The 27,349-nt window shown below is 36.7% G+C and overlaps 1 protein-coding gene across 3 annotated transcripts in view; it reads right to left on the bottom strand.

Moving 5' to 3' along the window:
* LOC121297469 (protein diaphanous homolog 1-like) overlaps positions 1-27,349 on the bottom strand; it is a 133,878-nt gene that overhangs the window by 33,314 nt on the left and 73,215 nt on the right. For all 3 annotated transcript variants that reach the window (XM_041223813.1, XM_041223814.1, XM_041223815.1), the window contains 3 exons: positions 2,476-2,574; positions 1,311-1,405; positions 3-104 (listed from right to left, as the gene is read on the bottom strand). In XM_041223813.1, the coding sequence (XP_041079747.1) occupies positions 3-104; positions 1,311-1,405; positions 2,476-2,574 (296 nt within the window). The remainder of the gene's footprint in view (positions 1-2; positions 105-1,310; positions 1,406-2,475; positions 2,575-27,349) is intronic.

Raw genomic sequence — 27,349 nt, 5'->3', positions numbered from 1 at the left:
ACCACAACACCAAACTGTTCAGGCTCAGCCAGATCATCATATTCCCCTTTCATTTCTGACAGCACACTTAACTGCTCTGCTTCTGGAAGCTGCTTAACCAGGTTCTGCGCATGACAAAAAGTCAAGTTTGAGTTTTGGAGCAGCCTCGTACACCAGTCTACTTCATTCACAAGAGGTTCGGATTACTTTTTCAGTGATACCTACTGTAAAGACATATATAAGGATGGTTTCGGAGACCCCCAAAAAACAGTACTGACTTTCTAACATTATCTTAGATAAAGTCCACAATTAGTGCTAATCAGGGTCTGCAAAACCAGCCTGTTATTTGCACCTGAATGTAAAACTGACAGTGGTGCTTTAGTGTCTTCTTATTTAGACTTATTGTCATCTCATTTGCAACTTTAAACCGTATACAGGAAGCAGATAATGGTTATATTTGAAACTAAGAATGCATTAAAAAAAATTACAGCCTTTGTCTTTCAAGGAATTTAAGTTTAACATTCACTCTGCAGGAAGCAGCTTTGGATTTCTTAATCATTATTAAAATTCGTAAGCAGTTGACATACTTACTTGTTCTTCGAAAAGACAACCTCCACTGTAGGAAGTTTTCATATTATTAAAAACAACAGTAAACACCACATGCATCACTAAGCAAGCCAAAGCTGTCACCTTGTCAATGCCACAGAGGACACTTCATAGAGCAAAACATACTGAGTTATGGTTTTAATTTCATCTTATCTACTCCACCTGCATCAGCATCCAGTGAACAATTATTACTTGCTGTGTTTTATTTACTACCGAGGATAACCCTACAGAAGAAACATCACATTTTTAGAAAGGCCCTGTGACTAAAGCATCAGTACAAAAAATAACTTGCTCAAGGTCAGGACTGAAGATTGGAGCCTTAGCTGAGACATGTTACTGTGTGTGTGTGTGTGTGTGTTTGTTTCTGATATAACCGTATTGTACTGTACTGTCATGTGTGATTAATGTTTTTGCAGTAAGCAAGATTTGTGCCTAAAAATATTTAAATCCACAGTGTGGAACAATGTGCTTTACTGCTGCGACACTCTGCAGTCGAGTGCTGCATGTTCTTTACTTGTTGATGGGAATGCAGCAGGATTCCAGCTCTACAGTATTAACAGTATCAGACAAATACAAGGGAAACAGGAGGGCAGTTGCGCTCTAGGGAGAGGGAAATAAAAAAGAAAACACTGCTTCTGGGATTTCTCTAAGGATGTGTATATGCAGTGCAGAATAGAAAACAACAGTGAAAGCTTGCCACAGTTATACAAATGGTAAAGCAGTACCTGCACCATGGACTCTTTGAGGACGCTCTCGTTGACCTCGAGGATAACGTTCTTTATCTCCTCGTATGGAAGTCGGAAAGACCCCAAGAATATAGCTGACGAGAGAAAATACAATACAATACAAAGCAATAACACATTTTAGTTCTCTTTTTTCGAAGCTTGTTCTATGAGCTAGTATTTTGAGGGACCCAAGACCCTTAGATGTAAAAAGTATTAATATGCAGTTATATGCAACACCGTGCTGCAATAGCATGATCTCAGAGTACAGATGGCTTTCCTTGGCTATAAGGTTAGAGGCTGACCACAAGAAGGAGAAAACCTATAGCTTAGATATAAAATTAAATTCAATGTCTAGCTATCAGAGAGTTGGACAGAGTTAATTCAACAACCTTCCCTCATGCCTTCATTTTACAGAAAAAGTGTCTAGAATAATTTACCACCCTGTACCACAGCTGCAATTAGGGTAATAAAGTAAAACAGTGCTAAATAAATAATTCATGAGCAGTCATTCTGTGTGCCTTATTGAATGGAATGAGTCCATGGAAAATGTCATTTAAATAATCACGCCACAGCATTTAATGTTATATTAAAGCTGTTGTATTGTATTGTAGAGCAGTTGCTAAGGTTCACTACAGTTAACTGTTTATGTGCATCTGTCTCAGATAGAATCATACATTTACATCTGGTTGGATGCTGTATACAACTTACTGTAATAAAAGAGAAAGACAGCCAATGAAATTAACATGTTTATATTTCAATCTTTTTTATTCTACAATGTTTGTCCCTGTACAGAGCAATTAACCCTGACTGGTCTTTAAATTGAGACTTGTGAAGCAGGGACATGTAATTGTTTAGTATGTAGCTATCTGTATCAGATCTCTAGCGGCACTGAGTAGAGACACCCATTAACAATGGATCCAATTACTATTAGTATTATTATTATTATAATACATGTATTAGTAATAATAGTGTTTGTTTGTTTGTTTAAATTACACTTTTTTCTTATCAGATCAGATGTTTGTTTACTATTTAATAGAAAGAAGAATACCTTACAATTGTCTCAATTATTTTTTTTACAAAAGACTGATCTGAAGTAATAAGGGAGTTATCATGTGGGCTACTTGCTGGTCACAGCGAGGCATGAAAAGGGGGCTGATATACTTACATAGATTCTGTGCAGTTTTACCATCCAGGACTTTCAATTCTTTCACCTTCTTCTTCTGAGCCATTTTCTTGTCATCTGTTCCATCCTGTTCTTTTTTCACTGTAATAGAAAAAGAAAAAAAGAGGATTAAAGAAACTGTATTGATCAGACAACACTGCCTCAAGGAAGACTGAACATTATGTGGGTGTAAAGTACACTTATTTTTTATCTTTTAAAATTATTCAATCATATGTATATGCCCCAGGCTAGTATCCTCAAATATACATATTCTAAACATTAAAGATACAGTGATTTTAAAAAGCTTGAATTTCTGTTTAATACCATACTATAAAAGGCTTCTACTCTTAAAAATTTTAGGATAATTTGGAAGTGCTATACACAAACTGTGTAACACACACACACACACAGCATGCCACATTCTCACAGTGTACAGTGCATTAATATGCTGTTTTGCCAAGGTATTATATTTAAGAGGTAAAGGTTGCATAAGATACAAGGCTGCTCAGCCATACATGTTACATTCAGAAACTGATGGGTGCACTTAAAACATTTATAAAGCTTCGGAGGAGCACAGTCTCTATAAGACATCCACAGAAGCTAACAGTGGTTTGAGTGATAGCTCTGGTCACACAGAGATGGCACTTCTTCAAGCCCTGACCCTTTGCATGCTTGTGCCACATATTTTCACAGTCCTAGCAAGGATATGTCATGAGAACCCAAACATCCAAACACTTGTCAATTTCAATCAAACCGACATCACAGGAGTCGTGCTTTTCTTTGACATGAAAGACATCAACCCTGGTGAGGGCTTTGGCACAAGGTCGACCGATGTGTCTGTGATAAAGGGAACTCTCTCACACACATGTGTACGTTTGCATTTCTCATTGACTCTCACTATATTTGTATTTACTATTTCTAACTCCAATCAGATAAAACTCCACACAGGGTGAAAGTCGACAACAAACTAAATATTTTGGCATCCTGTTTTAGTCATCGCATCTAGATATCTTATCTCAAAGTACAGCTGGTACACCAGAATGTAACCACTAGCCTGTCCCCCTGCAACACCTACCCCTCATGTATCTAAAAAATACATCAGCAAGAAATATCACATAGAAAAAATGTAGTATTTCTTAAATCCACTGTAAAGCGTTGCAGGGGACAAGTTACTGAAATTCATGAAAAGACACAACTGAAAGCCCTACCGAGAGGCTCTTTAACTAGCTGTGAACATTAGTGCAGTATACCCTATGTCTCTATAAAACATAATCAAGGTAATGTGCCGAGGTCTATATTCCACATTGTATATCCCCCTCCCCCTCACCACACAAAGAACACAAGCTGTGTGAAGAGTGCCTCCCTTCTATAGCCCTGCTCTCTGAGGGTCTCCAGGGAGGTGGCCTACCTTACTGCATTTATAACCCAGGTTCCTGATTGGCTGGGTATGACATCATGTCTTTGGTAATCATGTTTATGGGATAAATGCATTTCATTGATGGAGTCTAGTCATTTTGTAAATGAGCAATCTTTGTAGAAGAGTACACGCTCAGAATTAGTTACCTTTTTTCAGCCAGGGACAGTTTACACATTGAAATAGAACAAACACATAGGCATACACTGCTCTGTGATCAAATAGTCAATGAATCCATTCAAAGCAGCATGTTTCAGCAGTTGTGTGAAACAAACACAGTTCACACTATTAATAAGTTCATGAGACTTCCTTGAGTACAGAAATAAAATGTCTGGAAAATTAGCGACAATGCGGTTATTGTTATGTATACTGCCCATTCTTAAGTCAATGAAAAACATACAACATCTGCTCTAACAAGGAACAAAGAACTCTCATAAGCAGACACCATGAAGTGTGGAATATTACATTATATGCTTACTGTACACCAATTAATCAACCTATTTTCTTTATTAGATACATAACGTAATATGATTATCCATACATAAAAAGGGTGTTTGTGTCCCACTATCTCAACGAGAGAAAAAAAAAAGAAAAAAGTGATTGCTTACCATATGTTCAGTTGCATGCATTATAACTGTTTTAGCATTAATATGCTTTTCCCGACTATAATTACATACAGTATTTTCAAATGTTTTATGTGGAAATAATTCATATAACATGATACTAGGGCATACAACTTGACCAGGCACTGTTAACTGGTCTGTTGTGTTCACTGGAGTTAGTCTTCAGGTTTCTGTGGAAATCTATGGTTGCTGCTGCAAATGGACACATCTAACTATGCTAGGAAACAAAACAAGCAAGTGCACAGGCAAACACTCATCCCAAATTCTGAATCAGGTCATCTTGGTTTTCAGCACAAGCAGTATTATTCACATGCAGTATTTATTTATTTTACAGGCAAATTAATTCCTCCATAACCAAACCAGATGCAAAACTGCTGAAAATGTAACAGTACATCATGCAGCTGCTCCTTCATTTATGCCAACTGATGATCTCAGATTTGAGTAGGCACTGTCTGCAAGCTTCAGATTGAAACCTCATACAGCTCACCCACTTTAATATGTTCAATACTGGAGATTCACGTCGGTGCACCCAAAGGTCATGGAAGAGGGGGAGACAGGATAGAACAAGAAATGAATAGCTAAGTTCAGAGGAGCTGGCAATAAAAGAAAGATACTCAGCCATGCAGAACATAGCCTGGATTTGCAATAACACACAGTACGTGGGGATTTAAGTCACATTAAATCAGAACATGAGCTTTTTCAAAGCAGCTTTTCAAATGACTAAAGTTAACAGAAATGTGTTGTTTATGAAGCCTGAATCACAATCCCTTCTTGATAGCTCAATGCTAGTTTGAATCACATTCTGGGAAGAGTCTACAAGTATACGTGCTGTTTATCCCGCAGATGCCTATGGAACAGGTCATCATTTCTATACACTTCAATAAGGAGATAGCCCATTGTTTTCTTGTGCTGTGAACAGATGGCTTGTGGGGTCACCCTGTGATGGGGTTAATCTAGCAGCTGTGTTAGGATGAACCCATAAACACTGCAGATCTGCCTCCCTTACCATGTGCCACTACTGGACAACTGAGCAAAGGTGCTTGAAAAGTCTTACAATAGGGGATGGCATCAGCAGAGAGAGTGGTATGACTATTCATTTACAACAACAAAGTGAGAAAAATGCATGGATAAAGTCCTATCAATCAATATTTTGTAACCTTTTACACTTCTAATAGAAAATAAAAAAACTTCAAACTTAAAAAAATAATAAAATACCCAAGTTTGCCTTTGAAGGAAGAGGGTCCTATTGTTCGGGGCAGTTGCTAAATGACCCCTTGCACAGTTCATAAGAGCACTTGCAAAATATGTGAAAAGGTACAGATGCAACAAGCGACTTGGCATACAGCCCCCTTTCTGGAAGGTAGATTTTATGCTTTCCTGTTTTTACAGTACAAGCAATCAGTGTTAATGGGAAGTAGGATTCCAGAGTACATTTCAATCTAAAAACATTACAATGTGTGTGTTTGGGTGATGTCCTCAACCACAAACCCCAGAAATATATAGTATATGGATTTATAGTAAGACTTATGATTGGAAAATAAACCATGCACATTTTAGAATTCCCTTGAGGCTGAATTCTGCATGTGACCGTCTGAAATGTAGTCTACAATGTTGATTTTGAAAAGCAGGAGGCATGTGTATTCAGTAACTTGAGCATAGGGGAGAAGAAGCTTTTTCAGCACTTCCTCGCTCCCCTCTCCTCCTCTCTCAAACCCTGTGGGTAACAACCATCATCGCCAGGGAATATGATGAGGGACTATTATGTGATGAATAGCTGAAAGGCTGTGCTCATTACCTAGTTCAACCCCAAGGAATTCTCACCTTCATCAATGCTGATACAGGCATCACATTTTAATCCATTAAAACAAGTGGCTCTGCTTAGCTAAGAATCAATGCAAATCCACTTTTTCAAAAGCTCTTTAATATTAATATAATGTCACGTGAATTCTGAAGAATAACAATTAGTAGAAAGGTTAGCCCTTTTTTCTTTGCCTTACTGAGAAACACAAATAAGCAATTTAATTTGTGTACATTTTTTTTTTTTTTTTAACCATTAAAATGTATACAGATGTGTACAAGTCTATAGCACAACATACACCCATACATAAATTAATACATTCAAAGATCTTAACACAATATTAGGACAAATTTTCTGTACTGGTTCTTGCTAGGGATTTCTCAAAACCCAGCTGTTTATTAACTAGGAAGTCATTTTATAGCCTAATCTAGTGTTGCTGTGCTTCTAACCTCTTCTGAAGATGTTATAATGTTCACTCTGCTAATGGAAAAAATACATCTTGTTCATAAAATGGAGACAGGAGCACAGAAATCCTAAACCACAAAATGGCTGCTGAACACTGCAGTGGAGGATTTTATTAAATTATGTTTACAGCTCAACTGCACACCCCTGCTGTCTGTTAGTGGAAAAACCCTTAAATAAATAAATTTAAAAAAAAGAATATCTGCAGTTAGTCATACTACTGCACAGAAATGATCTAATTAGTAACCACAGGAATTATGTGTTCATGTTTAAATAGGATATCAGGTTACATGTATTCAGATGTTGTAATCAACACTAGGGGGGTAGAATATTAGGGATGTGTTTAAAAGCACACAGTATTGTTTTGATCACATTAAGCACTATATGTGTGTGCAGGAAAGGAATGTATTGTCCTTCCTGTTACTTGTGAATGAAAGAGGAAACCAGGCATTTCTGTAGGGGTGCTTACTATCTCCAAACCAGTAGCATATTAGATCAATAATCTTTTAAAACAAACAGTTCAATAAGATTCACTATCTGCCTTTTTCACTGTCATGTTGGAAGTTTTAGGCACATGATTGAACCCACACCTTCAGAATATGTAAGTAGGTTGACAGACAGCAGGGTACCTCAATCTCTTCTATTCAGTACTTGCAATTGTGCCTCCATAACGAAACACCTCCACACAGTTGCTCAATGTCCAATATAATTGGTATAATATTGTATGCACTATTTCCTAGAATGAGAAACAGCAAGTCTAGTGAATTTTTTTCTCAAATGCTTCTTTTAACATTCACAATGTTAGCAACCTACTTTATTGGCCTGCAGGTTAAAACCTTCTTCCCCTCTTATATCAGTTTTTTTTTTTTTTTTTTTTTTTTTTTTTTTTGTTCCTTAGGGATCTCTAGACAATATGATACAATAGACCCACATCTCACAGCTGTCTCTACACTTGAGGCTTGTCAATATGTTTGTTACATGCCATGAACAGCACATGTCTAGTAAGAAATTAACTCAACATAAAAAAAAATGAAAAAAATTCTAGGTACTGCAAGTAAAAAATAAGAACAAAACAATAATAAAAAAGGAACACCCCCCTCCCACCAACGCACACGCACATCCAGTTCTCTCTCTCTCTCTCTCTCCTTAAAAGGTCTGTTTTCATGAAAGCCAGGATCTGAAGCTGCAGGGTGTGGCTGTCGGTGTAAGAATTCTGAATGTTAATAGTCTCCATAAACTCCATTCCTGTCTCCCTGAAACACACGCAGATATACACTCGCAGAACTGCAAAAATCCAGCATAGCCCATTTCGATAATACACATTCTATCTGTTAGATCAGTGCTATTTTTAAAATATAGGCTAGCAGACAACAGAACTCGTCTGAAATGTCTGGCCTGATTCCAAAGTTCCCGTCAGCTCAACTGCGCACCCCTTGTGGTCATTTACTAACAATACAAGTTGTATCAAATGTTTTTGATTTGCTTTATATTCAAGTTAAACTGGTTATTTTATATAGATTTTGCTTGATTAATATGTGTGTCTGTACAAAGTATGTCTGTAGGTGTAAAGGGGAAACAGGAATTTAAAGCTATGAAACAGAAAAAAGGGTAACTTTCAGTGCACATACTTTTTAAATAAACAACATGATTAGGTAAATAAATACAGGTGAAAAGAACATATTAATAATCAAAATCGATGAGTTTTTATCAGTTTAGCTTTTCTTTTACTGTCACTTTTTAGAAGAGTATTATCTGCCATCTATAGAATTGTCAGAAATTTTGTCCAAGCAAAGTTATAAAGCTGTTATTCAGGCAAGATAAAAGAACAGTTGTTTTCTTTACTTAAGTCACTACAGATTAACAGGTAATCAAAAAGAAAAAAAAAAAAAATCAGTACCTTATTTCTCTGCACAAGTGGTTTATAAACTATTAAACTATTTAAAAATGACCTAAAAGGAGTAATAGTTCAGTAAAAAGGATGCAATACCCTTTTACTTTTTTTAAATGTTACTTTATGAAAATCACTGTGCATGGCTTCAAATATGTGTGCATTACAGATGCTTAGTGTACAATAACACAAGGCAGTGAATTTGCTTTGTTTTATTGCTAAATGCGCTGCTGAATGCAGGGTCTGTGAACTCCTTGTTCCTTTCATTATGCTGAACAGAATGAAGCATAAAATGGATCCCAAACACAGGCAGCTGTGAGTCAGAAAATGTCCGATGTTGCAGCAGATGGTGGGGGTGGGAGTGAGAGGGTGGGGTGGGGTGCTGAAGGGTGGATAAGGGGACAGGAAATGGGAGGGCTGGAGGCAATGGGAGGTCTTAGGGGAGTGGCTTGCAGCCTTGCTCAACTGCGCACACCTGGTGTCTGTTTAGTGAAACTACAATGCAGTTTTTTTTTTAATAATAAAATGCCATATAAAAAGTTGAATAATGAAATAAAATATTTTAAAATACTGTAATTAATCACAAAAAATACTAGCTGACTTTCCTAAGCATTAAAGATACATTTACTTTAATTAAAGCCAACCTGTTTAGTACATAGCAATACATTTATTTAAAACTGTTACTATTGTCAAGTTGTATTTTTGGTCATTATACAGAATGGTTTCCTGTACTTAAGCTTAAAATCTTCCTTATAGCTCCAAATGTAAAAACTGTCAGATTTTGTATTTTTGTGGTCAAACCTCATGAGTTGTGGTTTAACATAATGCCAGAGAACTTAAATTAAGGAATTATAAAATGTTAAAAACAGTGTTTGTCATTCTCTGTTAATGACTACATGCAAGTCCAAATCCGCTTTTAATTATTTTGGTTTAAACACATGGGTCCCCAGACCACTTTACTAGACAGCACCAGAAACAAAAAAAATTCTGGAATTGTTGCTAATACCACTTCACTTCTGAAGGTTTTTGTGCATAGTCCTCTCAGAACTTCAAGGACATGCATATCAAAGAGTTCCTTAGCCCTGAACATCAAGTTAGAATAATTTATAATAGGAGAAAATAATTTAAAAAATGCAGGTTCCTAAATGGTTCAATATGCTTCTAATTTGTCTACTAAAAATCAGCATTACCCAGCAAAAAAAATAAAAATACTTTGTTTTTATTTAGATAGCAGTTATTTTTCTGCAGACTAAGAAGAAATGCACCCCCTCTATGAAACAGAGCACACCAAGGCTTTCAGGGACAGAAACTGTGAAGGATAAGTAGACAAAGCTGACGCAGCACAGAGAAAAGTGGTGAATATCTGGGTTTAGGTGAAGTGACAAGGTCTGAAAAGTTTGAAGTGATGACTGCTGCTACAAGCACTTCACCTGACCTTGTGAACACACAACGTATAGCTTTCAAAGTATGACATGGAACAAAGTCATATTCCAGACATGTACATTAAAAGCACAAGTGAATAAGCATTGCCTTACTGGACTGCATACAATCTGTAGGAGGGTGGCGCCCTCTACTGGTTTTGTTAAGTACATATCTTAACATTGAAAAATTATTTGCCCATAATTTTGTCCCATAATCACCACAGTACATATGTAATAATTAACTGGAGATATCTACATTAATGAATAGAACATCTCTCCATTAATTCTTGTTAGACAGGAGATTTCCATTATCCTTCCTGTAACAACACCTAAACCAAGAGGTGGTTGGATAATATTTAATTACCGTATTTGGGTTTGGTGACAATTAAGAGAAATAAAAACTATCAAAATGCATTCAAGAGTTAATATGTTTAAACAGCATGTGAGTAAAAGAAACAAGCCTTCAGGAATCCTCCAAGGGATTAGATGACCTTCAGATTGTGAATTGCAAAGGCTAGCAATCAATTTACCATGCACGGCAAGATACTTATGCCTTGTGAAATGTTCATATATGGAGATATTGTGTTAAGGTTTAGTTTTAAAAAAATGTTCTAAACAAAGCAGCATAACATATAAAACGCGTACCTGGAAAATCCAGGATTACAGTAGGTACAGATATGCCCTGTGTCTGCACTGCAGTAAATGCCAAGGGGAAAATGTGTGAGTGACTCAGCATTGCTCCCTCTTGTGGATGCTGTGTTTCTTTTTCTACCTTTTCTTGCTGCTTTTTATTTTAAAGAATGTAATGCTCAAAAGTAAATAAAATCATGCACAAAGGGACATTTGAGAGGTTTGATACTAGCTCAGGTAGTTATATGGAAGGTAACTGCAGCCACATCACAACCACAAGGACAGAGGGCACTGAAACACGTGCTTCTGACAGTAAAAAAGAGACGACCGCCCTAACAGCACAACTGTATTCCGAACAGACAAGGAACCTATAGAGAATAGCAGACATCCTGGGAGACCACAATCAGAGAAAACAAACAGTCAAGCCATTGTGTCGTACACAGTCATTTTAAAAACCAAACTTTTTTTTTTGTTTGTTTTTTAAAATTTTTATGGAGTCATATTATTTATATAAAACTCTGGTTAACACTTATCCCAGACTACATTAGGTTACCCTAGGTCAGGTTGCAATGCTAAAATCATGGTCTGCTGAAATTGTTTATTTAATATAACATTACATATAACACAGAATTGAAAATGACATGAAAAGGGGAAAGCAATGTAACAGATGTACTCTCTAATTGTGGAACTACATTTCAGTTTACAATGGGTTTCCAGCCTGTAGGTTAAATGAGTTACACAAAAAAGGGGATACCGCCTCTGTTACCTTTTATTAATACTTTATAATGAATATGTTACAGTAATACGAAAATAAAATTATTTGACAAATGTTTGGACAAGAAGACTTCCTCAGTGTCTTCACGTTTATCAAATTTACTATTTTTCTTTCAGTATTTCTACAGTGGTTTTTGTTATAATTATGGGTAACAGCATGGACAGGGATATGAAGCAATTTATGTTCATGTCTCTTTTCACATACAGAATGCATCAGCTCAATAATGATTTAAGACATGACTGCAATACACAGTTAATTGCTAAAATGCAATCTGTATATAAAACTGGAATAGATGCTAATTGGATTGGGATGCTGTTCTATCTGTTGCTGGGGTGACCTTGATCTTTCATAATCCCCGTTCTGAAACCCTAGTTGTATCTAACACACATTGTCACACCAACATAATCTGAGGAATCACAATTACTTTGTATTATCTGTATGCAATGGTATATTACTTCCCAAGAGCAGGAAAAAAAAAAACACACACAGGGAAAAATCCAATATATAAACAAATTCCCAAAGAAAGAATCACCAAAAGATTAGTTATATTATGTTACATCAGTTCGCCCAAGGGGCTATGACCTATGGCTTATGACACGGACAGGTCCAATTAGCAATATCAAAAGTAGGTTCCAGTGTGTTTTGCACTTAAGGAACTGCAGTCAGCTGTTATTTCTTGGGTGAGCCTAACTGTTTAAAAAGAAAAAAAAAATTCCAAAATCAGGAATGTCTGTTGCACTCAAAATGTAAGCCTCACGATCTTTAAAAGGCAAGGACCTGTCTGCTGTTAAAGTAAACTAAAGTTTTCATAGAATAAATACAAGAACGGACAGTAAAAGCACCCAGCTGGCTGAGTGTTAGCAGCATAACTCCTGCATGCATATCTTCTATAATCATTTGCACTTTTGTTCTGCAAAATGTAAGTGAAATGCATTGCACCATGGGCAAGCAAAAAGGCCTGGACAAAAATATATAAAAATAAACACCTGCCATAACACTGTCAATAAGGGAAAGCCACTATGGGCAACGAGAACAAGATTGATTCATTGCGTTAAGCCCGTACAATGATTTTTTCTACAGAAGAGCAAACATGATATTCACGTTTAAGTCTCTTCAAACATCAGTAAACTGCGCAGTCTTGGGTACTGAAGCAACTCCCATCGAGTGCCTATTATCTACCCTGCAGCAAAGTCAGATATGTTGTCCTGTTTATTGTGAATGATACTGACTTGCAACAGGAAGATACCATTTTATTTCAGAACACATATCTAGGAAGAAAAAAAAAAAGCAAAATTTTGTGTGTATGTATATATATGTATATATATATATATATAGTTTTAATTAATTCCATCAGTGTTATTGTTTCAGAGAAAGTCAGCTGATAAGATTTTATCAGTTTGTCCATTTCTTCACAGTCAAAGCAGCGTAAATTGGCTGCATCTTAACTAAGTGTTCAAAGCACTTTTTTTTTCTTTATGTAGTTTCAACTATGGGAATTGGTTGCCCTTGTGAATACCAGCTTGTGGCTGAACTTAGAAGTCATTAAGTATTAACTGTTTAAGAAGGGCCATATCTCACAGTTTAAGTATAAGCAAATTCAAGTAAATTACAATTGCAGCACTGGGCATACATATCATACAAAGTTGTTGTTATATATTTTTATGGAAACTTTAACAAAAACAGTGTTACATAGTGTATCTCTCTCATGAGTTTGATTTGACATAAGGCACAATGTTTTTAACGGATGGTTACAAAAAATAAACCACACATAACCGCATCGTAGAGCCCAGCAGGTTCAAATGATCATACACAGCTCAACAGACACATCTAGTGGATAAAAACGGTAATTTATTCTACAGAAATACACTATAACAAGACTACCCTAAAGCCTATTGATGTCATTTACATGTTGTTCATTTTTTTAAAATCTGCTCTGACTCAACACTGCAGACCACAGGTCTGGCATTGTACAGGTGACTCTACTCAAGACAGCAGACTAGACTAGAACTACAGTACAGTATTAATGGGTTATCTGGCTGTCTTTCTGTCGCTTGGTGCTAAAGGATTTTATTTTATATAAAATAGTATAATTATATAAAAACTATATCATCATAATAATAACAGTATTACACTTTTTTTTTTCTGTGTGCAAATGTTAATGTATCTCTGTTTTCTGGTACATTGGCAGTATGTGACTTACTTAGACAGTTAAGTTTTGTGTTTCGCAGGAGTTTCCTAAGCTTATACTGAATGTGAAATCCATCTATTAAACCTGAAACCATAACTAAAATACCAGGCATCCACATCCTCACCAATGCAAGTAGTAAACCAACATGAGTTTATTAAAAAATATCCCCGACTGTATGACTCTTAAGACATTTATGTCCACTTCAAGTTTCATTATTTTATTTCTTTTAAACGTTAAACGTGTTCAATTGGACTGATTACGGATGGTATAGTTGGCTTTCTCAAAAACAAAAAAAAAAACTAAACAAAAACAATACATTAACTCTACAGCTGCCCATCTGAGACACACAAACACATACCGTACTGTAAGAAAAGAAAAGTACTTCCATTCAACAGACAACACTCTGTTAACACACCAAACCTTCATCAAGGCACCATCACCTGTGTCCTTACTGATAAGTCTAACCTGTTCAAATCATTTGTTTGCTTGTTTGTTTTTCCTATTAGACTGCATGGCAAGAAATCAATCTAATTTCCTGAACCTACAGGGACAAGGCCAAACAAAATTGTGTTTTTTGTTAAATTGCTTCAACACTTTCCCCAGAGAAGCCGCTGCAACAAAAGAGCCTCACACATAGAAACAACAGCTGCTCACATATCAGTAGCACACTGTCAGGGGCACTCTCTGGGCTGCGTTGCCAGGCAGTTTAAAGTTATTACAGGAGGATGATTTGTAGGTTGTCAAGTGCAAAGGCGGTGGGTTGATAAATGGTGAAATCGAATCACTGATAACTGGTAGATTGTGGATAAAAATACATGAAAATGACTGCAACAATTCGATCTTAAAATCAATGAAATGTGACTCCATATTCTTCCCCTGCACACTAACCAAGGCAGTCTTTCCAAACACAGACAACAAGAAAAAAGTCAAAAACTCCCCCAGCACCCATTAACTGATCAATGAGAGCTAATTCAAATCAAGCGCAGGACACAGTAATCCCAAAGTAAACTGTGTTGCTAATTAACACCTGCGTCCTCTGTACTTCTGGTCCTGCCACAATCATCTCAAAGCCCTGCTCAGTAAGTGTTTTTACCCAACTATGATTTGTATTTATTTAATGTGGTAACCAGGAAAACAAAACAAAACAAAACAAAAAAAACAGAGCTTCGTAGCTCCTTTTCCATGGTGTCAGGGAGGATGTAATTTACCTTGTGGAAAAATACATGTAAATTACATCAAGTCAAATGTCATTTACTGTTAGAACCATCATTTCTCCACAAGAAAGGGATCTGTTTTTATCCCTTGGCATTATGTTGTCCAGATGCATCGTCAACAAAAATGGCAATATCTTAACGTACAGCAGCCCTACAGTAGCTTGTCATAGACCACACAAAAGCACTGCTGTAAGTAGAGTGGCACAATAGCATATAAACACTACCTCAAATGTATTTGCTTGATAAGTATATTTTTATGGTGGTATTTATTTGTATTGTGTAAAACAGATCCAATTCCTTTCAGAATGTAGTATTTCAACATGCTACACAAAGTTTACTGATGCATACTACTAGAAAACATCATATCCGCGCAAAAGACAGAAAGATAATCAAGGCTCAAATGCAGAAGAAAGACAAACCAGTTTAATTGAAAAAAAAACATCAGTCTCTATTGTTGAAATCAAGTATTACATATTAACCATTTAATATTGCCAAATACTATTTTCTGCCAACCCACTTTCTTTCTCTAATATAAAGGCATTAACACAACCACGGTCTAATGAATTCAGGTCAATCAGCCTTAACTCGATGCTGATAGCATTCAACTGGATTTCTCTTCACCAAGCCCAACTGCACATGTCTGGTGTTTGAAAAATGGAACTGCAGCTCCCACACAAACGGTTACCTTTTGTATCTTCTTTTTAGCTCAACTGCAAACAATGTGTCATCCCACAGCTTTTTCAATATTATACTTCTCCTAAATGTATAAGATTTAGGTGGGTAATGAAAGTAAAGTGAAGCAATTTGAGCAGCAAGTAATGTATATACAACTCATTACTTGTGTATTATTTGTATATACTGTATATTTATGCCATAATAAAATAACAAATAAGTCATAGTTTACCAGGTTATGAATCTATAAAAAAAACAAGCCCAAGTAAATATGATTCCTGTTTTTTCCTTTCATGAGGCATTTTCTGGCTATCATTTGTGTTAGTTTTCTTTTTTCTTTAGCTGACTTGTGTGCATGATCAGGTAAAGAAACATGCCATTTGTCCCCCAAGACATGTATCCCCCAAAGCTTCCCTTCTGCTTGTCTGGAAACGTTATCTGAATCTGAAAGGGCTTTACTTGAGAACAGCCCTGCTAGAAGAGACAATGGCAATCGATTTGCTATCATTTATAAGTCACCTCTCATTCACATGGCTGGGAAGTAATTTTTATAGAAGATGAGCTGGGTTGTAACTGAGCAGTATAGCCAGCAGGTTAAACTAAAACCACTGGAAGTAGCATCAGCCGAAGCATGTTTAAAACTGGTCGCTTTCACACTGGATTTCAGATTTATGCAAAGCAAAAGTCCTTCTTTTAGGCAGCAGCTGAAGTGTTTACATTACAGTACATTAGCTGCTGACTTTTAGCAATAACCAGATGGAACTACTGGATTTAAACAAAAGATATGGTACAAAAATTAAATCATGTACATCCCATTTAAATATGTATATAATTGATACCCTTAATAAGTACACTGCCGTTTCTCAAAGATGTAATTCTAACAGCTAAAATAAATTAATAAATAAATATAGTTCAGGGATTAAAATAATTCATAGGAATTCTTTGGAGTATGCGAAATCCATTAGCACTTGCCTTGAGATTGCTATGCACATGTATGGCATGGTGTTGTACAACTGCTGACTTGTTAACTGTTCTGGAAAGTAGTTTTAATTATTTTTCTAACAAATTGATCTGCTCTACAATAGGAAAAAAAAACAAACATGAAATGCACTTATTACAAACCCAATAGCCAGCGATTAGTTGTAGCTGACTAACTACAGGCTTTTAAGTTCAATTATCAACTAGCCTGGAGCGAAAGGGGAGGGATCCCAATGGAGGTGGAAATAAGGGCAACGCTGCAATCAATTTTTTTTTTTTTTAATGTCAAAAAATGCATAGCTGACAACTAAAAATGAAACTACAGACAATTCAACTTAATGACTGCGCTTATCAGGAAAAGCAGAGAACTCGGTTTTTATGTCCAAGTGCATATTTCAAAACTGACATTATATACTCAGTTTTATAAGTAGTCATTTGCATTATTATGGACATTTAGTTAAAACAGATGACAGTTTCTGTTATGTTAGGGTTAAGTGTGTTGGAAGAGTCAAATACAAATGTGAGCATGTTTTTTTTTTTTTTTACCCCTACTTTTAATTTTTTTTTTTTGTTTTTTTTCTGGAAACTGGCCACATTTTCTGTAAATATGTCCTTTGTCCTGCTCTTGTGCTCAGGAAATTAAGTGCAAATGGGAATTGTGATCTGTGTTCTATCCCTGAGAATGAAGTCAAGGACAATAGAAGATCATCTAAATCGATGGATTCAGTATAGCAAATGAAGCAGTATTTGTTATACAAAATGTCAAGAATATAGCTAGTTATTAACTATAACAACAATGCACAACAGCTGACAAATTGTGTATGCATGAATCCTTACTAGACACCTGGTCTGGCTATAGAAAACTGGTGGTCTGGTGCCATAGAGCAGTGGGCTGGCCAAGCCCTGCTACTCCCCTGCTCGCCTGCAGCTTTCACTGTAGCAGTGAGAGAGTTAAACCCACTCAGCAGAAGAGTGAGAAAACAAGTGTGGCATTGAAATCAAAGAGAATGCATTCTTGTGTAAGAGAACGTCTGCAGAACCAGTAAAGAGGATCCTGAGTGCAAAGAGATCAAAGAGACCGAAATCTACCTCCCTGGCAAATAATTACTCTAATCCTGCACACAGCTGTCCAGCAAGCGAGTCCTCTCCTTTTAATTACACTAATGGCACTGTGGTATTGCAGGGAAATCATCACAAGTACATTCAGGGTGCAATTGTGTAGGGGTACTAAGGTGATTGTGGTATCAGAATTGTTAATGACTACAGAAATTACAATTTTATGTGTATGCCATCACCACAGAAGCTTTTATAGCAACCTGACATAGTCCACTAAAAAGAAGACTAATGCTTTTAAGCCACTATCTTTTACAGTTAAACCTTGTTATGAACACTATGGGTTTGTCATGCAGTTTAAAACAATACAAACACATATATATATATATATATATATATATATATATATATATATATATATATATATATATATATATATATATATATATAGTACTGTGCAAAAGTTTTAGGCAGGTGTGAAAAAATGCTGTAAAGAATGCTGACATGTTAATAGATTATGTTTATCAATTAACTAAATGCAAAGTGAGTGAACACAGTTTTTGAAGGAACTCGGCAGGTAGGTTGGCCCAAACATCTTGGAGAACTAACCACAGTTTTTCTGTGGATTTAGGCAGCCTCAGTTGCTTCTCTCTCTTCATGTAATCCCAGACAGACTCGATGATGTGGAGATCAGGGCTCTGTGGGGGCCATACCATCACTTCCAGGACTCCTTGTTGTTCTTTACACTGAAGATAGTTCTTAATGACTTTCACTGTAAGTTTGGGGTCATTGTCATGCTGCAGAATACATTTGGGGCCAATCAGATGCCTCCCTGATGGTATTGCATGATGGATAAGTATCTGCCTGTACTTCTCAGCATTGAGGAGACCATTAATTCTGACCAAATCCCCAACTCCATTTGCAGAAATGCAGCCCCAAACTTGCAAGGAACCTCCACCATGCTTCACTGTTGCCTGCAGACACTCATTCATGTACTGCTCTCCAGCCCTTCGGCGAACAAACTGCCTTCTGCTACAGCCAAATATTTCAAATTTTGACTCATCAGTCCAGAGCACCTGCTGCCATTTCTGCACCCCAGTTCCAGTGTTTTCATGCATAGCTGAGTCGCTTGGCCTTTTTTCCACGTCGGAGGTATGGCTTTTTGGCCGCAAGTCTTCCATGAAGGCCACTTCTGAACAGACTTCTCTGGACAGTAGATGGGTGTACCAGGGTCCCACTGTTTTCTGCCAATTCTGAGCTGATGGCATTGCTGGACATCTTCTGATTGCGAAGGGAAGTAAGCATGATGTGTCTTTCATCTGCTGCAGTAAGTTTCCTTGACCGACCACTGCGTCTACGGTTCTCAACGTTGCACGTTTCTTTGTGCTTCTTCAAAAGAGCTTGGACAACACATCTGGAAACCCCTGTCTGCCTTGAAATTTCTGCCTGGGAGAGACCATGCTGATGCAGTATAACTACCTTGTGTCTTGTTGCTGTGCTCAGTCTTGCCATGGTGTATGACTTTTGACAGTAAAATCTTTAGCAACCTCACCTTGTTAGCTGAGTTTGGCTGTTCCTCACCCAGTTTTATTCCTCCTACGCAGCTGTTTCTGTTTCAGTTAATGATTGTGTTTCAACCTACATATTGAATTGATGATCATTAGCACCCGTTTGGTATAATTGTTTAATCATACACCTGACTATATGCCATCGATATCCCTGACTTTGTGCAAGTATACCTAGAAGAATTGATGCTGTTTTAAAGGCAAAGGGTGGTCACACCAAATATGGATTTGATGTAGATTTTTCTTCTGTTCATTCACTTTGCAATTTGCTAATTGATAAATATAATCTATTAACATGTCTATTTTTGAAAGCATTCCTATTTTACAGCATTTTTTTTCACACCTGCCTAAAGCTTTTGCACAGTACTGTATATTTTCTTTTTTTTTGTAAGCAATTTCAGTAGGCACCAAACACAATAACAGACTAAATATATACAGTTTGATCTGCAATAATTTCCCCTTTTTTATAATCAGCATCACATTTATACACCTGCTGACAATAGTTGGAAGAACGTAATTTTAAATAGCAACAGAGAACCGAATATAAACCTTGAAAATCCAATTGACTTTTTTAGTTTATGACCAAAGCTAATTTCATTTGGGGGAAAAGAAGAAGAATCCCTGAGCCACAAAGCTGTGAGAGTTCAGCTTTGAAATGGGAAGGCAGAGAGAGAATAAAGGAGCTCATCCGCCTTGAAATGCTGATTGTGTTGGCTGATTAAATCCTGCCTTCAGACCCGCAGGCTCAGTCAAGTCCAGAGCCATCAGAGAAATAAACTCAGTCAGTCTTTGCTGAAATTAGTAGCCCTCCTTGTTACTATCTGATTGCTAATTAAGCAAGTGGCATGGTTCGCTTTGGGCAAGGGACTCTGTCCCAGTTTAAACTTGGCAATGAAAAGAAAGAGAGGAGGAAGAGAGAAGGAAAGGCTCTGTAGTTGTTAATATCCCCTTTAATATTAAAGTAATCGGGAGTGAAATGGTGTTTTTATCTTTTCTTTTTCCATGTCTGGTGTGCACCCCACTTTCACTAGCTCGGTAATGATGTGTTGTTCGCTGTCACTTTCATAATGTAATGACTTTGGTTGATAAATGTTCTTCTCTGTATTGAATCAAACAACATTAGAGTTCATTTATTTGGTTGAAATCTCATTGACTGAAATACAAAATAGGGAAAAGAAAATGTAGTTCAAAGGAAAAAGTAAAAAAAAAAAAAAAGCTTGAGACCCATGTCTACTCATTTATCCTGGATTTTGGAATTTTTCATCAAAATATTTAAATTGTACATATTACAGTATACAGAATCTTAAATAGAAACACTGACCAGCAAAAGTAAAGTATACATTGACATGAATATATCATATATACACTGAACAAAAATATAAACGCAACATGTAAAGTGTTGGTCCTATGTTTCATGAGCTGAAATAAAAGATCCCAGAAATTTTCCATACACACAAAAAGCTTATTTCTCTCAAATTGTGTGCACAAATTTGTTTACATCCTTGTTAGTGAGCATGTCTCCTTTGCCAAGATAATTCATCCAAAAGACAGGTGTGGCATTTCAAGAAGCGGATTAAACAGCATGATCATTACACAGGTACACCTTGTGCTGGGGACAATAAAAGGCCACCCTAAAATGTGAAGTTCTGTTACACAACACAATGTCTCAAGTTTTCAGGGAGTGTGCAATTGGCATGCTGACTGCAGGAATGTCCACCAGAGTTGTTGCCAGAGAATTGAATGTTCATTTCTCTACCATAAGCCGCTTCAAACGTAATTTTAGAGAATTTGGCAGTACATCCAACCGGCCTCATAGGCACAGACCACGTGTAACCACGCCAGCCCAGGACCTCCACATCCAGCTTCTTCACCTGCGGGATTGTCTTGAGACCAGCTACTTGGACAGCTGATGAAACTGTGGGCTTGCACAATCGAAAAATTTCTACACAAAAAATGTCAGAAACCATCTCAGGGAAGCTCATCTGCATGCTCGTCGTCCTCACCAGGGTCTTGACCCGACTGCAGTTTGGCGTCATAACCGACTTCAGTGGGCAAATGCTCACCTTCGATGGCCACTGGCACGCTGGAGAAGTGTGCTCTTCAAGGATGAATCCCGGTTTCAGCTGTACCGGGCAGATGGCAGACAGCGTGTATGGCATCATGTGGGCGAGCGGTTTGCTGATGTCAACGTTGTGAACAGAGTGCCCTATGGTGGCGGTGGGGTTATGGTATGAGCAGGCATAAGCTATGGACAATGAACACAATTGCATTTTATCGATGGCAATTTGAATGCACAGAGATACCGTGACGAGATCCTGGGCCCATTGTCGTGCCATTCATCTGCCACCATCACCTCATGTTTCAGCATGATAATGCACAGCCCCATGTCGCAAGGATCTGTACACAATTCCTGGAAGCTAAAAATGTCCCAGTTCTTCCATGGCCTGCATACTCACCAGACATGTCACCCATTGAGCATGTTTGGGATGCTCTGGATCGATGTGTACGACGACGTGTTCCAGATCCTGCCAATATCAGGCAACTTCGCACAGCCATTGAAGAGGAGTGGGACACCATTCCACAGGCCACAATCAACAGCCTGAAAAACTCTATGCGAAGGAGATGTGTCGCGCTGCATGAGGCAAATGGTGGTCACACCAGATACTGACTGGTTTTCTGATCCATGCCCCTACCTTTTTTTAAGGTATCTGTGACGAACAGATGCATATCTGTATTCCCATTCACGTGAAATCCATAGATTAAGGCCTAATGAATTTATTTAAATTGACTGATTTCCTTATATAAACTGTAACTCAGTAAAATCTTTGAAATTGTTCCATGTTGCATTTATGTTTTTGTTCAGTGTAGTATAATAACAACGTTAAACTACTATCTGTCAAATGTCTTGAGCATATTAATGGAACATACCCATCAAGTGTAGCATCTCTCTGATATGTTTTTGAGGAATCGCCCCGATAGGTTTTTATATATATATATATATATATATATATATATATATATATATATATACACACACACACACACACACACACACACACACACACACATTTACTTACTTACTGAATCAGACACTAGATGGCATTCCTAGCAGTTCCTATCTCAACTGATGACACATAACAAACCCTAAATTGTGAGCAATTTCCATTAGGGTTAAAAGTTTCATAAAGATGACCGTTTCAACTCCATGTTTTTGTACACTGAATCTCAACTGACGTGTAGCAAAGCATACTGATTCATAGCTTTGTGTGTTTGGGATTCCATATCTACAGCAGTACAAACCAGAAGCAGCTTTGCTGCCTTGTGTAATAATACAGTTCCAATCTGTTAGACCAGCTCTGTTGGTTTCAGAAGCTGTCAATGTAGCTATTGGTTATTATTTATAAGTTGGTTATAGGATAGTATGTAATCAACAGTAATAAGGTTCCCCATTGTGAACCAAATAACATGGTACAGTAGATGGATACATTCTATGTGGTGGAGATTGTGATACAGTACATTGTTTAATTTTAGAAGACCATTCCTGTCAAAAATGTTAAAAGTACATAGCTAAAATCAGCCCACTGCTGCAGTGTCCTTGAACTGAATTGTATTACAAATTCCAAAATTGCAAAAAAAAAAAAAAAAAAAAAAAAAAAATGAATGCAGTTGTTTGTTACTGACATTTTTTAGCTGTCTAAGTCAATGTCAGTCTGCATTACGTTTCACCCAAATGTAATTTGTTAAAAAAAAAAAAAAAATACATAAAAAATAGCAGATGGAGCTTAGAAAGGTTTTAAGTTGCAACCCAAGGTTGGTCTGCCTGCTGCCCTAACAGTCATTGGGATAAATTAAAACCTTTCCTCCTCCTGTCTTCTCAACACTTTCCTCACCTGTTCCCCGGCCCCGGTGATTGTCTTGAGCCACTCCTCTGTATAATAGCACAACATCTGTCCAGGCAGTGTGTTTGGTTACAGCCGGCTGTGAAGCAGCAGGGCAGATTTCAGGAGGGCTTGGCATTACAACAAGCCCCTCTGTTCAGTGGATAAATCTGAAACTTCTCAAAGAAAAGCCTTTGAGGAAGCTGTATTAACACTTATACACAGTACAGACTGTAATTAACAGAATACACAGCTCATAAGCTTAGTTTCAAAGGCAGTATCTCCCACCAGTCCTCTTAAAATAAAATAAATAGTTAAGGCACTATACCAACTGTTTTAAACATACAGTACTGCCTATTGTATTCAAACATACAGTAACTAAAGGTACTGGTAGATTTACTAGTGTATATATTACAAAAGCAATTTCAAGGTGACACAATATCAATAGTTTGTAAATATTAAGTTTCCCTGTGCAAATGCAAGAACATGTAGCACAGTGCGAACAATACCATATTGTATTCAGACATGTCTTACCCCCACCACCCTTATTACACAATGGAGGTGCATACAGTATGTTCCTTGAATGGGAAACATAGACATTGGAGATATAGGATGCAAATAAGTTAAACTGAAGATAACATAGAACTGTAGTACTGAGTGTTGTAGCAGTAGCGTAGGCAGTGGAGGATGGTAGTTGGAGGTTAACTGGGATGAGAAGAGTTAAGTTTGGGCAGACTTGAGTCGAGATTCCTGATAATATACAAAGAGAGAATGTTTGAATGAAGAACATGTAGCACCAGATTTAAGCTCGTATTGTGTTCATGGTTTTGCCAAGTGCTCTTCAGTCTACATTCAGAACAGCAATTTCTTCTCTAAAGAAATGTATTAATTGTAAAAGGAATTTGAAATTCTAATGCATTTGCTTGATTCTCTTTATTCCAAGCCTCACTTTCTGTGTAGATTGCTTGTCTGCAGGGCTAATGAAGTCTTTTTCTTTTAAAGCCTGTAAGAGCTCACTAATGAATGGACACTGGCAGAGCAAAGCGGTCTATAAATGGTGAAATCAAGGAGAGTACAATTTTATATTAAAACTACGTTATTAAGGGGATGGAATTCAACTTGGATCATCTGCCTGCAAGCATAGTAATCACACGTTCCATTAAAAACACAGAGGGGTAGTTTAGGAAAGTATTTCTATTTTTTTTTTTCTTTTTTCTCTCTTCAAGCTCCCAATGCTCTGTTTTAAGACTGAGTAGGCATATTCAGGCAAAGGTGGTGGTGTGTCAAAGGTTACTTGTAATCAGCGTTTTCCAGACTGAGTACAGAAAAGTAAATGAGAATATCTAAGTTATGTTTAATTGGCAGACACAGATGTAATTGTAAAATCAATTTAATGATCGTATTTTCTACTGTCAACTAATTTTGCTGTGGAGAGAAATCTGCATCTTACAAGTCTCCATATAAAAAAATGTAATTGTTTCTAATTGTTCTGCAGTGCTGTTGCAGATAGTATCTTTATTGAGCAGAGAAATATTTCTGGCTCAAGCTGTTGAATTATAATTGTTCTACCTCTTTTGTAGAAACATTTTAATTGTAATGTTGGCAAGGACAATATTTTGAGAGCATTTTACTTTTATCTTGACTACTGTATATGTCTCTGTACATTAAAGTGAGGAATGGCTAGCTGCAGTTAAGTATTTAGCATAAGCCACTAGATTACAACATTGTCTGACCCACATCTGACCTTTGGTTTAAAAAAAAAAATCACAGAAAAAGAATGCAATATAAGCAGTAATATGTATTCGCTCAGTTTTACTGGCAACGTAGTACTTTTTGTAATATAATATGAAGTTGCAGCATGTATTAAAGTTGTGTGTGTGTGTGTGTAATTTATAATACACCTCAAAACCTGTTTTTTGTTTACTGATGGAAGGCATTGTACTCTTTCATGGTTAGTTTTCTTCCTTGTTTGGTGTTTTTCCCTGGTTGTAGTTTCTTGCTTTTGATGCTGCTGTTATCTACAAATAAGTGAAGAGGATTGTCCTGCGCCAAGTTTAAAAAAAATATCAACCATCTCCTAATAAGATAGGCAATGGCCCCACCTGCTTGCCTTTGGTATTCAGATTTCTTATTAATTAGATCCAGAAGTCATTTCTTCAGATCCCTCAAAAGAAATAGCATCAAAGACTAACTCAGTGGGAAAAGAAACTAGCGTATAACTAAATTAGTATAAGCATTTTTGTAAATTGCCCTATATTTATATATTGCCCTATATATATATATATATATATATATATATATATATATATATATATATATATATATATATATATATATATTATATATATATATATATATATATATATATATATATATATATATATATATATATATATATATATATATATATATATATATATATATATATATATATATATATATACTATATATATATATATATATATATATATATATATATATATATATATATATATATATATATATATATATATATATATATATATATATAGTACTGTGCAAAAGTTTTAGGCAGGTGTGAAAAAATGCTGTAAAGTAAGAATGCTTTCAAAAATAGACATGTTAATAGATTATATTTATTAACTAAATCAATTAACTAAATGCAAAGTGAGTGAACAGAAGAAAAATCTAAATCAAATCCATATTTGGTGTGACCACCCTTTGCCTTCAAAACAGCATCAATTCTTTTCTAGGTACACTTGCACAAAGTCAGGGATATTGATGGCATATAGTCAGGTGTATGATTAAACAATTATACCAAACAGGTGCTAATGATCATCAATTCAATATGTAGGCTGAAACACAATCATTAACTGAAATAGAAACGGCTGTGTAGGAGGAATAAAACTGGGTGAGGAACAGCCAAACTCAGCTAACAAGGTGAGGTTGCTGAAGACAGTTTACTGTCAAAAGCAATACACCATGACAAGACTGAGCACAGCAACAAGACACAAGGTAGTTATAACGCATCAGCAAGGTTTCTCCCAGGTAGAAATTTCAAGGCAGAGGGGGTTCCAGATGTGCTGATCAAGCTCTTTTGAAGAAGCACAAAGAAACGGCAATGTTGAGGACCGTAGACGCAGTGGTCGGCCAAGGAAACTTACTGCTTCAATGAAAGACACATCATGCTTACTTTCCTTCACAATCGGAAGATGTCCAGCAGTGTCATCAGCTAAGAATTGGCAGAAAACAGTGGGACCCTGGTACACCCATCTACTGTCCAGAGAAGTCTGGTCAGAAGTGGCCTTCGGAAGACTTGCGGCCAAAAAGCCATAACTCTGACGTGGAAACAAGGCCAAGCGACTCAGCTATGCACGAAAACACAGGAACTGGGGTGCAGAAAAATGGCAGCAGGTGCTCTGGACTGATGAGTCAAAACTTGAAATATTTGGCTGTAACAGAAGGCAGTTTGTTCGCCGAAGGGCCGGACAGCGGTAAACAAATGAGTGTCTGCAGGCAACAGTGAAGCATGGTGGAGGTTCCTTGCAAGTTTGGGGCTGCATTTCTGCAAATGGAGTTGGGGATTTGGTCAGAACGAATGGTCTCCTCAATGCTGAGAAGTACAGACAGATACTTATCCATCATGCAATACCATCAGGGAGGCATCTGATTGGCCCCAAATTTATTCTGCAGCATGACAACGACCCCAAACATACAGCGAAAGGCATTAAGAACTATCTTCAGTGTAAAGAAGAACAAGGAGTCCTGGAAGTGATGGTATGGCCCCCACAGAACCCTGATCTCAACATCATCGAGTCTGTCTGGGATTACATGAAGAGAGAGAAGCAACTGAGGCTGCTTAAATCCACAGAAAAACTGTGGTTAGTTCTCCAAGATGTTTGGGCCAACCTACCTGCCAAGTTCCTTCAAAAACTGTGTGCAAGTGTACCTAGAAGAATTGATGCTGTTTTGAAGGCAAAGGGTGGTCACACCAAATATTGATTTGATGTAGATTTTTCTTCTGTTCACTCACTTTGCATTTTGTTAATTGATAAATATAAACTATTAACATGTCTATTTTTTAAATCATTCTTACTTTACAACATTTTTTCATACCTGCCTAAAACTTTTGCACAGTACTGTTGTATATATATATATATATATATATATATATATATATATATATATATATATATATATATATATATATATATATATATATATATATATATATATTATATAAATTATTTTCTTTTGGGGTAAAAGAAAGAAATTTATAGAGTTGGGGTAATAAGAAAGAAAGAAAGGCTGACTTTGTTTTACTATATGCCCTACCTAA

Source organism: Polyodon spathula, chromosome 22 (genome assembly GCF_017654505.1).
Source record: "Polyodon spathula isolate WHYD16114869_AA chromosome 22, ASM1765450v1, whole genome shotgun sequence".
Taxonomy (NCBI): domain Eukaryota; kingdom Metazoa; phylum Chordata; class Actinopteri; order Acipenseriformes; family Polyodontidae; genus Polyodon; species Polyodon spathula.
Note: the sequence above shows the minus strand (reverse complement) of the source record. Positions and strands in the feature narration are given on the sequence as shown.